A 14,297-nucleotide genomic window follows, 5' to 3' on the forward strand; every position below is an offset into this window, starting at 1 on the left:
CTACACACGATCATACTATAAAGCTATGAGTGGGCAACCAGAGCCTTTAGCTGCTAGATCTCTATCTAACAGAAATTCATATATAGCCATTTTGAGGCAGAAAATGGTCATAGTAGAATTAATTAATGAAATAATTATAAAATAAGGCATCATTAAAGCAAAATCTCAAACGGAAAAAAACTGAATTAACTTGCTTAATTTCAGATATGATAGATCGATGTTATGCAAGTATGCCTTCCTTTTTTCTATATGCTTTTCTACTAGAGTTTTGTAATTTTTACTGTTCTGGGCCTAATGCTAGAGGCCTCAAGACCATCTCCTCTTATGGCAGCGGCGGGGGTGGGGGGTAGGGGAGAGTTTATATAGCTTTAGATTTTATATTAGCTATTGGCCATTAGTGGGACTTCCTCAGGAACATGGCGGATTAAAGATGGCTCTGAAAAAAGTGGAGCTGATGATTGCAGCTAAGAACAAAGAGCTGGCAAGTAGATCAGCTCCTTCAACCCTCTCTGGAGAAAGAGAGGATATGAAATTGTGTTGTGCTCCATATGTTTGCTCCTCATGAGGAGACTGCAAGGCAGCAATCTCCAGAGGGTGGGAGAACTGGGAGACAAGGGAAGTTGCCATTCTTGCTCCAGCCACAATCAGAGCCTTTAAAGGACATTAAGTTTGCACTTTCTTTGCTAACCACTTTCAGAAATTGCCTATTAATTGCTTTAAAGAAGTTAAGACATCTTCAAAATGACACAGCTGGAAACACTGGGTGCCTTCAATCCTTAATATAAGAAAATGAAGCTGTATCTTTATAAGCTTTAAGAATTTAAAATAAACAGCAGAAAGACAAGGTTTTAGCTATAGAAAGTTTTAAGCAGGTTAAGGAAATCAGAAATCAAAATATTTGATTTTGAATATTAAGATTTTGAAATTAATTTTAAAGAATAAATTCATTTTTGTAGGAAAGAAAAATTAATTTTGATATTGGAGACATAACATGATAAGCAACTTATAATGGCATTCAGAGATATTTTTGAGGAATTGCACTGGGACCTTAAATCAACAATGTCAGCTATGTTGTGTGTTCTTATAAGTCTGTTCCCAGAAGAAGCTGTTACAGAAAAAGATTTGCAATAAAATGTATCTGACACAATTATGGAGAACGTGTATAAGAAATTGTCATTGGATATCCCCCCCCCCAAAAAAAAATCAGAACAGGCTTTAAAAGTTAAGAAGGAAATAAAAATGCCAATCCCAGACAGCAATTGGAATAGTTTCTTCTTGCTGGACTTAACAAAAGAGTTTTTGAAGAAATTCAAGACAAGGGTCAATAATCATTTGAACCGACTAAAGACCAAGATTGCTTTATGCAAAAGGAAGCAACATAAAGTTAGCTTATTTGATCAGGGTTAAAATGGAACATATTATTTTGGGTGGTTCTTTCTGGACTTGCTGATATCTGGACTGGAAAAACATGTATTGTGTGTGCTTTCAGTTAAGAGTTGAGATATGGAATGATGAATTTTATATTTGTTAATTAATGTTATTATTTTAGGGCTCTGTTTGGACTTTCTGCTGACACCTGGATTGGAAAAGACGTTGCTTATTGAACTTGCCTATAGTTAAGAGTTGAGTTATGGGATGAAGAGTTTTATATCTGTTAATTAAGAGGAGGCGAAGACACAGTGAAACTGTTTATACTTGTGATGAGGGTGGGAAATCACTTTCTTAGGGTTTTTTTTTCTCTTTCTCTTTTTTGCTTTCTTTCACCTTTCATTCTCTATTTTTCTTTTTTCTTTTAGTTTGTATTATCTTTTACTATTGTAGTTAAAACTTTTAATAAAAAAATACTAAAAAAAAAGAAAGCTATTAGTCAGTAAGAGGCATATGTATCCTCCAAACATCCTCCTCTGGTACGGAGGATACCTATGCCTGAAGAATCCCAATAAGAATGAAACTGCTTGTAGTGCCTCCTACTGCTTAGTAGTTAATATAACAAATAGATACAATGAACAGAACATGTACACACATTAAAAATATTTTCAAGAAGCCCACTGCATTTACAGGAGGCCCAAAACTGGACCTGCTATTTCTTTTATTGATTTTTAATACAGTATTTTATTTAAAATGTGCATATGTGTGTGTGTTTGTGTGTATATGTATATGTGTGTGTATATATATATAATCACACACACACACACACACAGAGCAAGGCATACAATATACATGCAATTTGCTTCTTGCTATCATTATACATATTTTAATTAGTTTTACGCTAGACCACAAACCCTAACGGTTTGATTTTTCTATAGTAAATTTTTTTTATATAAAATGTACAAGTTATAATACCTAAAGCATTTCTACAGAAAAACCTCAGAAATGGAATGTGTAACTTCAAGCAGCACAAGTAGTAAGTTTTAACTATCAGTGTTACCACTTTAATTCCCAATATTTAACTGATTAGTTAATTAACAGTAAATCCTTCATTTAACATACAATGGTTATCCTAGCAGTACTAGAGGCATACAAACACAGCTATGTGAATACACCAACATTCCTCTTCTGCATCAAAATTTCTCCATTTTGTCACATCTCTGATTGTTTCATAAGGATAACTAAAGTAGCATGCTACCATACTCTCTATAGATTCCTTTTTCTGAGAAATTGAAATATAAAATAGTTTACAATTTAATAAACATAAGCTACTACTCTGGAGCTAATGCAGGGGTCTCATTCCATGAACATGCTCATGGGATTTGAGATTGAAACAAAATATGCTTTCTCCTCTCCAGAGCAAATTTTGCTGATTCTTCTCTCACCAGTCTCATCAATGCTTAAGGTTTACAGTTAGTACCATCTCTCTGTGAAGTCATTTTCCAAAAAGAAATCTAAATTAGGAAGAACAGAGCCACTCACATAACAGTTAACTATAATTTACACCAGCAGGTTAATGGAAGAAAGTAACTTTGGTAAGGTTACTTTCTTCTCAACACCTAAATCATGGTTGAAGTACAAGATTTGTTACAACTTCACTGGCCCTCATTATTTATTATTTTCTTATTAATTTCCAAACACAGAAATAACTAAAACCAGCTTTAAAACATTATCTCATTTTATAACCATAGCAAGTGATAAATGCCAGCAACAATTGCAATTATCTTATCAGTTAAAATGTTTGACTTCACAGCATTTCCTAAAATCTTGGTAATCTTTGCATTGAGAAAAATAAATCATATATAGGTTAAAAAAAACTATTGAACATAGTAATGTTAACTACAATTATTGCATGTTAGCAATGTTAGTTCACATACTGTTATAATACACATTTCAGATGATAACTAAAAAAGAAACCATTTTAAATAATCTATCTTTACTTTTCCACATTTATGCATATAAATTATCTGCTTTACATTAGTCTGTAAACAATGAGGCATTCAATGTGTTTATCATGGCAGAAAATGAAAAAAAAGTCTTCTTTATTTTATTTTGTTTAGTCCTCTTCCCATTAAACATGCGAACACTGTCATAACCATTTTTGGCTTCACTTCTACCAAGTCATCTGGTAAGGCATATATACAAGCACCAATTTTCCGAGCAATTGAAATAGCATATCTTGGAAAGAAAAAGGGGGAAAAAATTACTCATTTGGCATTATTTGCATTGGAGGTATACCCAATGATGCTTTCCTTAGTAACTTTTGTCTTTGCTAATGAGCAATAAATTATCTCCACTCTTTTCTCCAATCATAATCTACTGCAATCCTACATGCTATATCCCATTCTATTCCAGATAGTTCCCAACCCTCAGAACTAGCTATTCAGAGGAGCTATGAGTAACACATTTTTTAAAGCTGCATTGGTTAATAAAAGTTGACTACAGAATATTCTTTTCACCAACCTATGAATATTTTAATATTTTAGTCACAGATATGTGTCAGTGTTTTAAACTATCTTTGTCTATTTACTTTTCAACAGTTGTTATGCAATATATAAAACATTGTGTAAAATATTATAAAATATGAATTTCCCACAACATTGCACAGTGTAAAATTACAACAAAGAAATTTAAAAAAATGCTATAAACAATAAGTATTCTCTTGGAGGTTTCACTTAGTCCCTAACCTTTCTAAGTCTAGTAAAGGTGCTTGCATCGAATTCCAGCCAGCCCTTTTTGGTCTGCTTTAGTTGTAACAGAGATTTTAACTGTTTTAATAAGATTTAAAATGTTCTTTGATTATTTAATTGTCTTGAGTGTCATATGGGCAGAAAAATGGAATATAAATCATAGAATTAAATAACAAATTTAAACCAATTCAGAAAGAAGTAGTACACTAATCCCTAACACAATGTTTCTCAACCATGACAACTTTAAGATCCATGGACTTCAACTTCCAGAATTCTTAAAGTTGCCAAGGTTGAGAAACACTGCCCTAACATTTTAGAAAACATTAAGGAACACCTTGTTGCTTTGAGAAGCTTAGTGAGACAGTATTGACTTCTCACGAAAGGTAATATCAAAGATTCAAGGCTGCAGCACTGTGTTGAATTCTCCATGAGATTGCCCTGGAGAACAGCCTGGAAGTTCGTTATAGAAAACGACAGTAAAAAAGTACCAGTCTCTACAGTCCTTTCTTCAGCTTATATGAACATACTGAAAATACAGTTGTAGGAAAGGGCTGTGTAGATATACACTAATTTCAAACTGTTAACTATTCAGAAAGTCGTTTCCAGATGGCTTTCAAGGATAGCTTCATGGAGACCTATTATTATAAATCTCTAAATAACAAAAGCCTAAGTAACAATGGTCAGGATTCGATATTCTAGTAATAGCTACAGCTCACTTATTAGTTAAATGTGATTCAAAACACTCCCCTACAAGGCCACTGTGATTCAGAAGTGTTTCCAATCACAAACATGATAGTTTAGGGAGAGTATGGCTGTACCAATAACAGATATTTCCAAAACTATCTGCCTAGTAACAACTTTATCAATTCAGTTTTATCTGGACTGAGTGTATATTTATCCATCCTGGTATAAATTATCTCTGATCCCAGACATTGATTCAGGAAAGCAATTCTGTTTTTCAATTGAATTTGTGAGACAGAAATTACAGCTTGGTGTAATTAACATACTAACAATAAGTAATAACCCTAGATTACCTCACTTAGCATATAATGTAGATTAAGGCTGTACATGCTTCAAAAATCATTCAAAAGACGTGCTTCAGTCCTTTTGTGAGGACTGCTAAAGCATGTACATTTATTTTTCAAGCTCCCACACAAATCTGCAAAAAGATGTTACTGCTTTAGTGGACTGATATCAATGTAGAGTGTCTTTAATGTGACTCATTGCAACTGCAATTATCCTGCCATGGGTATGATTAATTCTAAATCTAACCCATTAAATATTATTTGACTTATGTCAAAGTTTAATATGTCATGCTGCATGTAGTCTATTGAGTGGGATTCTATCTTTTGCAGAAATAAAGAACGTTGCATCAGTATGCCTAATGCAAATCTTTTTCCAGCAAAGATTAGTCACTGCAGAAGCAGGATATTGTATGTTTTCCAGCATTAATGTACTTTGTTAGATGCATGAAATATTCCCCAGTTTGGGATTAATCTGTTTGTGGAGACTCAGTTGTATTTTAGTTTGATATGGTTGTCTTCTGTCTGGGACATTATGTCTTGCTGTTACATTTTTAACTGTTTTAATTACATATTTTAATATGTTGTAAGCAGCCCAGACTCTTTTGGAGTGGGCAACCATAATAAATTTAATTACTACTACTACTATTACTAATCATAATCATAATAGTTGGAAGATACAGAACAACTGATATACTTCTCCCATTTGAAACTTAATAAAGGCAGCTTTAACCCATACTAAAACATTGTTCTTCAAAATTCCATACTTCTATAAACTATGGCACTTTAAAGGATTACTTGTTGCTTTCATTCAACAGTATAGTCTTCTGAAATATGCTGCAAGGACTTACTTAGCATTATTTAGCTTGTCTGCTTCTGTTAGATCTTCTCTCTTGACCATTTCTGGGCGGACTGCTTTTGGTGCAATAGCATCTATTAAATCTAATACGGGTAAACTAGTGCTTATAGATCGGTCCTGAAATGAAATATATTAAAGTATTGTTAGTTATCAATAATGAATTATTTTCTTTCATCCTAATTTCTCATCTTTCATTTGGTTTGTCATATACTTTTCTCTTTTAGCCAGCTGTTGTCCATGATATTACAAAGAAGTCTCATCAACATGGTTTCAGAAACTTCTGCTGCTGCCCAGATAACACGTTCATAAGAATTTTCATGTGGATGGCTTTGTTCTATTATTACCATTTCCTTCTACATATTTATAAATGGTATACAGTACTCTGCTTCTTTCTGGAATCCCTTTATGATTTTGAGATGGTCCCTGGGTAATACATTTTGTTCCTGGGATCCTACAATGTACTTCTTCTGTCTTAAAATAGCAGGTGCTACTGCTGTAGTCAGCATCCTTTTAACAGCTCAAGCAGATGAGTGTTCTTGTCCATGACATCAAGTAATCAGCAGGAGATGCCCTAGAATGATGTAATTAGCTCTATTCTTTAAGAGTTTCACCGTGTTTTTCCTACCCAGGAGATTAAAGCTATGGTTTCAAGATTGGCTCATACTTTTTAAGTTCCACCATGAACCCTGTATTATCTGAAACCAGCATTTTACTATCCCCTTTGAGCTATTAAGTTGATGTTTCTTAATAAATTGATGGGATATAGAATTTATTGTTAGTACTATTAATTGTGGATCATGTTAGTCTGTTGTAACTCTTCTGTCCCTATTTTTCTGAAGTGTATCTCTTGTGTGCCATCGTCAAGAGAAAAACAGGCAAAGGCAAGCTGGATCTCTGAAAAACATTTTGGCTAACTGGTCATAACATTATTTTCTATAGTATTTCTGTTCGTTCCCATAAACAGTATGCACTTAGAATGCTGTACTTGTCCAAAGCTGATTGAAGCTAATGCAGAATTTCATGTGTGGATAGAAGAAAGAATTGTAATTTTATTTCAATTTACACGAGAAAAGAATACTGTTGAAACTATAGAAAATTCAAGGATCTGTAAAATATTTGGTTGGTAAATGAAGATTTGGGGATTTTTTACAAAAATTTGTGATACAATGGATTGATTTTTCTCAAAAACGTATGATGACCAAAAATGCTTTTCTTTGAAGAGTTTACTTTTGATACTTTTAATATTTTTATGATATATAAACTACCTCTACTTTCTGTTAAGTTCTATATTTGACTATTATATGTCAATTGTAGTGGAAGTGCAAGATTTCACTCTCTTTGATAGGATGTTCTTCCTCTGCTGTTTTTAATTAATCATCATATAAAATCCTCATTCCTTCCACAAAATTATTTTTTATCTATTTCTACAGAAAAATAGACTGGTCCATTACAAATAGAGCTATACATATGCACATATTGTTAGCCAGTATCCCTTCTGTTTTTACATTTTTTAAATCTAATATTGTAGGCAATTTTTTAAAAAAGTGTTGAATTTCTGCTATAAATTCATTCCCAGCCAAGATTTCTCTATCTAATTAATATAATATTCCATTTACTTGGATAGTATTTTTATTACCTTGAAGCTAGATATTGAAGTGGTCTTATTTGCATTTGCAAGAGTTTGATTCACCCATTTAATGATAGTTTCGTCATTTACTTTCTCCCCTTCTCCAAGGTCTGATAGTACATTCAAAGTATACCTGCAATAGATAGTATATGCAACTGGTAAGGAAATCTAAAGTTGTCCTGAATTTTCTGGGTATTGCTTTAGATAAACACATTTTTCAACAAAACCTACAGGAGGTGTGACTGCACTGAGAAAATAAAATAAAAAGAGATGACGTATATAAAAACAAGCCACAACTTCACTACACTGTACGAGAATTTAAGTGTCATCACAAAAGATGGTACAGAAATTCAGTTTTTGTTTTTTTTAAACCAAGTATTGAAAGTGAGCCTCCAACCCTCACAGATGGTCCAGAAAGATAGCATAGTCAAAGGACATCAAAGGCAACCCTAAATCCATCCATGACCCATAGAGTTCTCACCTCCAAATTCCCCTGTAAGTATCAACAGAGGTGAACAATGCAGTTTCTGTTTCATGTCTGAGCCTGAAATCTTGCCTGGAAAAGATCCAGATAATTTGTTTTTTCTAGAATCCATTGCAGCTGCCACGTGGCCACAAAAGGAAAGTTGGGGGCTGGGTGATAGTTGTCCAATATAGCTGGGTCCATGGACTGCCCCTTAAGGAGGGGACTCGGAGGCAAGCATTTTCAGCAGGGGCTCTTCTTTTATATAAAGCCTTTGAAAAATTGGCTATTTAAAAGATATTCAGAGACTGAGGAGTTGATTAGTTGGTTGGTTGTATTTGAGATGTTTCGGGATATTAGCATTATGAACTATTAGTGCTGATTATTATGATTAATATATGGTACTTTTTATCATTACTAGATTTGGCTTATGATTTTGTATTTATTTTATTATTCTGTTTTTCTATATTGTATTATATTACTGTATTTTTGGCTTATTAGCCACTTAGGGTCAGAAGTATTGAAGTGTCATAAAAGCATAGGTAGAGCCAGTCTGGGATAGTGGTAAAAGCCTCAGGCTAGAAACTGGGAGACCCATGAGTTCTAGTTCTGACTTAGGCACAACAGCAGCTGGGTGACCTTGGGGCAGTCATTCTCTCTCGGCCTTGGAAGGGCTGAGAAACTACTTCAGAAACTACTTCTGAAATGTTGCCAAGAAAACTGCAGGGACTTGTCCATGCAGTTGCCAGGAGTCAACACTGAGTCGAAGGCATAGATAAATAAATAAGCCACCAGAGTAGAATTCACCCAATTACTCAGAAGTAGTTAGTCCAGAGAAGAAAATTATATCATAGATAAGCTTATGTAGGTTAAGCACTGTTCCCTTTAACTGCTAAAAATAGGACTTATAGCCTCCATGGCTAATGCTTACAAAATACAAATGTTAAACAATAACTAAATAATGCACAACAGATAAGCTGGCATATAGAGGCATAAGGAGGGAACAGAGACCTATACACTTTTTGTGCCTACACAATTTGTTTCCTGCAGCTTATTGATCCCAAAATTGTTCTTACAGCTTTAAAATCGTCTGTCTTTGGTTGCAAGTCTAGTTGCAGTGCACAAACTCTCTAGCAGCCACTTAAGGAGGCTACTTTTTAAAAATTCACAGTTACCCTTTCCATCCCCTTCTAACTTATTCAGAAGATTAAGAATTCAATCTATTTTTTCCGTCAAATCACTTCCTCATAAATATTATTTCAGTTTTTTATAAACTTTCTGGTAATTAAGGTCTGTCAAGTTCAAATTCCAATATCATTCAAGTTACAACAGCCATCACATTTACTTTTCAAAAAGAAAATAATTTTGGCATTTTTAAAATAGTGTTTAGAAACATTTATGGATAACAAGCATCTTTATAATATGCTATAGGATTAAACGTAGAACACAAATATATTTTTAATATACTTCTTGAATTTCTAAATATAAATTTTCCAGTCTTGAGCAAGATTGGAAACAAACCATACCACATTTAGTTAGATATTTAGAATAAATATTTGCATGACGTTCAATATTGCAACAATTTTGATTAACTTATTAGTAAGTCCTTTATAGCATGGCAGACATGCACAGCAGTGTAATGCATATTTTCATTTAGAAAAAGGCACATTGTAAATGATAAAAGCTTTAGTGGAAAAAACACTAGTGTAATTATCTGGATTTTAAACTGCTTTATAAACCAGTTGCTTGAATAAGTGAAGAACACATGCTGATTTTTAAAGCCATTGCGTTTAGTGAGATGTGATAAAGCCTCACCTTCTCATTAATTGCCACACTAGTGCCAAGGTCAAGGTTGGGTTGCCTTCGTTGAGATCCTTTCCACCAATTCCAACCAACGAAAATCTGGCATTTGTCTTTCCCAGTTCTACTGCATAGTTACAATTTTCAATCTAAAATTATTTATAGATAAAAATCACAATTATTATCCAGATTTAGAAATTGCAAATATTTTTACCTAAAACTTTTGGAAGGAAAAAAAATACCTGTGGAAGAAGTGCATCTGTATCAAGAGATCACTTTCTCTAATATATTCAGTTAGAAAACATTTTGAGTATAATTTGGGTTTGCCAAATATATTAGAGAGAATCCCATAGGGATACATTAATATTACTTCAGTTTCTAACTACTTATTTGGATTAAATTGGTATATTTCATTATGCAATTCTGCCCTTGCATTACCTATGTGTCAAGAAGTAATTTAACTTTACATTAAAGTAGAGGGCATATTTCTACTCTGGAAAATGCATAAAAAAATCTTTCCTTCCCAGAAGTATTCTGTTAAAAATAATCAATTTGGCATGTGACATTGCTATATCAGATATATAGGACTGGCAACTGATCTTTAGCTTTCTGTAAGTTTTTAAAATGATAATGAAATAGTGGAGAAGGTGCCAGAGCTCTGGTTTGCCTGGAGTTTTTTTAATATTATATATTTGCACTATACTATGCTAATATAGTAAAGAAAACCCTAGCACTGTACATGAGCAAAATATAAAATACTTTGTTATTGACCAGAGTAAATTAAGTTTCTGCTGTCTTTTTAAATCCAGTATGGCTATGTAGATTATATCTTGAGATCTCTTATCAGGCAGCCACCTGATGGTGTATCACTAAATACGTCTCTACTATTCACTGCTTTTGCTGGTACCCACTTTAATACTCCACCTATTTCAGTTATTAGCTACCACCTATTGTTTGTGTGTCAGTGCTTGGACATTAGCCAAATACAGGTAGTCCTCGCTTAACTACTACAACTGGGACCAAAATCTTGATTGTTGAGCGAAGCAGTTGTTAAGCAAGATGCCCATGTGACTGCTTCGCTCAACAAGTGCAAACTGGGCACTCCTGGTTGTGGTCATTAAGTGATCTCCTGGGTTGTTAAGTGGACAGAGCGAAAGAGCTGCCTGCTGAAGCTGATTTCAGCCCGTGTGGAGATGAAATCCTCCTGGCAGGCAGCCCTTTCGCTCTCAAACTTTCCTGCAGCCTGCTGAAGGGTTTCCCCTTCCCTCTGTGCATAGAGGGGAAATCCTTTCTGGGGGTGCAGGAATGGAGCTGAAATCTTCAGGATTTGAGCTCCATTCCTGCAGCCCACCGAAGGGTTTCCCCTCCCTTCCATGCATTTCAGCTCCCCTCCATCCTCTACTTGCAACCTTCCTTGCCTGCTTCCCCACTGACTTTCTGGGGAAGCCGGCAGAGAAGATTCCAAATGGCAATCACATGATTGCAGGGCATTTGGCAACTGGTCATAAATGCAAGCCAGTTGCCAAGCCCCTGGAATGCAGTCATGTGACTTCATGGGGTGGTGGTGCAATGTTTTATGATGGCTGGAAGTGCTTTACAGGCTGTAAAGCACCCTTTACGATGGCTGGAAGTGCTTTACAGGCCGTAAAGCACCTTTCTGAGGCCGTTGTTATGTTGAATGGTCATTAAACAACCAGTCATAAGTTGAGGACTACCTGTCGTAATGTGGAAGGTACTTTTGTGCTTAGTTTCAGTGGGCCCAAAATTCTGTTACAAGTTTCTATTTGGCTTTGTGAATCACAAACAGAACTGCAAAAATTATCAGTACAGATATTAATTTACATGCGTGCTACCTGGCTCTACCAGGTTCGCTTATAACTGAGAAAGATGGATAGAAATTAGTGGTGATTAAGGAGGCACCACAATTCCTAACACAGAAATATTTACCAACCTTTTTCATGTTACCCCCAAGTGCAGGATATGGTGGTTTGTTTACATGGCTCCATTCTACTGGTACACGGATTGTTTCATAGAGCTGAAAGATTACTAAGCCATCAGCAAGGTCACTGGTCAGAGTGAGGGAGAAAAAAAAGGATCTTCTAATTAAAAGGAAACCCATGATCCTTTAATTAGTCATATACCAGAAATCAGATATTTTCACTGCTTCTAAATTTTCTGAATTTTATTTACTAAAATCATTCACATTTCTTTTTTAGACTATTTTAAAGTATTATTATTCTAATTATCATTTATTATTATTAATCAGATTTATTTGGTCACCCATCTCACACAAGGTGACTCTTGGTGGCGTACTATAAAACAATTAAAGCATGTTATAAAACTGCTTAAAACACTTAAATAATTAAACTTAAATAAAAACAAGATTGAAAGAGTTAAAATTGGAATGTTATACATGGTGCAGCCAACATATGTGCTCCCTGTTGCCAGGGGATCCCCAGGCCTGATGAAAAAACATTTTGAGAGATTTCTGGAAGGCCATAAAGGTTGGTTCCAACCCTTCCTCAGGAGGAAATGTTCCTAAGGGCGGGTGGCACAGCAGAAAAGGTTTGCCTCCTAGGTCCCATCAGATGGAACTCCTTAGCAGATGGGACCCACAACATGCCTCTCCTACCAGATCTGATGGGACAGGCTGATATAATCGGGGACAGGCAGTTCCTCAGATAACCTGTCCCCATGTCATGTAGGGTTTAAAAGTTAAAAAGCACCTTGAATTGCACCCGGAAGCAAACTAGTAACTGATGCAGCTCATGGAGCAGAGGGGACATTTGTCCTCTTAGAGGCACACATAACTGCCCGTGCCACTGCATTTTGGACCAGCTGAAGCTTCTGGATATTCTTCAAGGGCAGCCCCATGTAGAGCATCTTACAGTGGTCCATTTGGGAGGTGACCAAGGCATGAATAACTATGAGCAGAGCCTCGTGATCCAGGAACAAGCACAACTGGTACACAACACAAAGTTGCCGTGAATCCAGAAGAACCTCCAGATTGTTTGGGGCAGTGCTACCTCATCCAGCATCAAAGATGGTAAAGACTCAGATTCAGAAGGCCTGAAGATCCAAAGCTATTCAGCTTGCCAGGGTTCAGTTAAAGCCCGTTGTTCCCATCCAGACATACAGCCTCCAGGCACTGGGACAAGACATCCACAGCATTACTTAGTTCACCAGGGGCAGAGATGTATAATTAGGTATCATCAGCATACTGATGATACCTCACCCCATGGTGACAAATGATCTCACCTAGCAGTTTCATGTACGTGTTACATAGGAATAGAGACAGTACTGAACTCTGCAGGACCCCACATAGTAGGGGCCACAGACGGGACCTCCCATTCCCAATCAACACTTACTGGTACTGACTCTGTAGGAAAGAAGAAAACCAGCCCAATACTATGCCACCCACTCCCAACCCACAGAGTCCATCCAGAAGGATACCACAAGGACCCTGGATGGAAGTTGTCCAGTATGGTGGGATCCAGTGATGGCTTTTTCAGGAGGGGGCAAACCAATGCCTCCTTAAGAGGTGAAGGAACAACCCCCTCTCTCAAGGATGAATTCACCACCGCTAGAGCCCACCCACATGTCACCCCCCAGGCAGCCTTAGCCAACCAGGGAGGCACAGTTCTAATGAGCAAGTTTGCAGTCATAAGAATCCTGTCCACTTCCTCAGGCCCAACAGGTTCAAACTGTTCCATACTGTGTTATCGTTGATTCATTCAGGGAGAATCCTATGGAATGCAATATAATCATAGACTGGATTACCATCTTTACTAATTCAATCAGAAAGCAATAGTGTATTGAGACAATACTTATTCAAGAAGTATATCAGAAAGAACATGCAACTGTAGGCTCTCAAATTGCTCCTAGAATTGTTAGCTCTCTGTAAAGTCAACTCTGTGTTCTAGCCACCAATTCAGTTCTGCAACAGTTTTAGGCATATATTCAAATCACCAATATACCTAAAAATAATTCTGCCCAAACTGGCAAAAGTTTTGAGCTAGCTAGAACAATCTTGCCCTTGGATGCAGATAAAAAGTCAGTATTAATTCAAATAAGCTTAAATGATTCAGCACAGGTGTACTAGGACAAAATGTGATTGAAGTTAGCACCACTGTGTTACTGCATATAAATAATTTTATATCAAACCTTGAAACAAAGGAACGATCTAAAACACTTAAGAGTGTTGGTATATTTCAATGGACTTTAAGTGACCAAGGTTTGCTCAGTGTAAAAACGACATAAGGGTTTATTTATTTATATTTTACCTGTATAAGTGATTAATATAAGGAGTTACACCCAATGAATTCATCCAGTTTCTAAATGTTCTCTCTTCCTTACTTTCACCTACAGCAGAAAGTTACATAACTTAATTATACTCTGATTTTTTTTT

At 35.7% G+C, this 14,297-nt stretch overlaps 1 protein-coding gene across 1 annotated transcript in view; it reads right to left on the reverse strand.

Moving 5' to 3' along the window:
* Nucleotides 1–2,405: 2,405 nt before the first annotated feature.
* PLS1 (plastin 1) overlaps nucleotides 2,406–14,297 on the reverse strand; it is a 53,481-nt gene continuing 41,589 nt past the window's right edge. Inside the window, exons 11-16 of the mRNA XM_007433121.4 lie at nucleotides 14,173–14,251; nucleotides 11,841–11,955; nucleotides 9,905–10,038; nucleotides 7,636–7,759; nucleotides 5,992–6,116; nucleotides 2,406–3,606 (exon numbers count right to left, since the gene is read on the reverse strand). Of these exons, the coding sequence (XP_007433183.1) occupies nucleotides 3,471–3,606; nucleotides 5,992–6,116; nucleotides 7,636–7,759; nucleotides 9,905–10,038; nucleotides 11,841–11,955; nucleotides 14,173–14,251 (713 nt within the window). The 3' untranslated portion in view covers nucleotides 2,406–3,470. The remainder of the gene's footprint in view (nucleotides 3,607–5,991; nucleotides 6,117–7,635; nucleotides 7,760–9,904; nucleotides 10,039–11,840; nucleotides 11,956–14,172; nucleotides 14,252–14,297) is intronic.

Source organism: Python bivittatus, unplaced genomic scaffold (genome assembly GCF_059951505.1).
Source record: "Python bivittatus isolate LINGU-HERP-01145 unplaced genomic scaffold, Pbiv_v1 ctg000980_np1212, whole genome shotgun sequence".
In the NCBI taxonomy this organism is placed as follows: Eukaryota; Metazoa; Chordata; class Lepidosauria; order Squamata; family Pythonidae; genus Python; species Python bivittatus.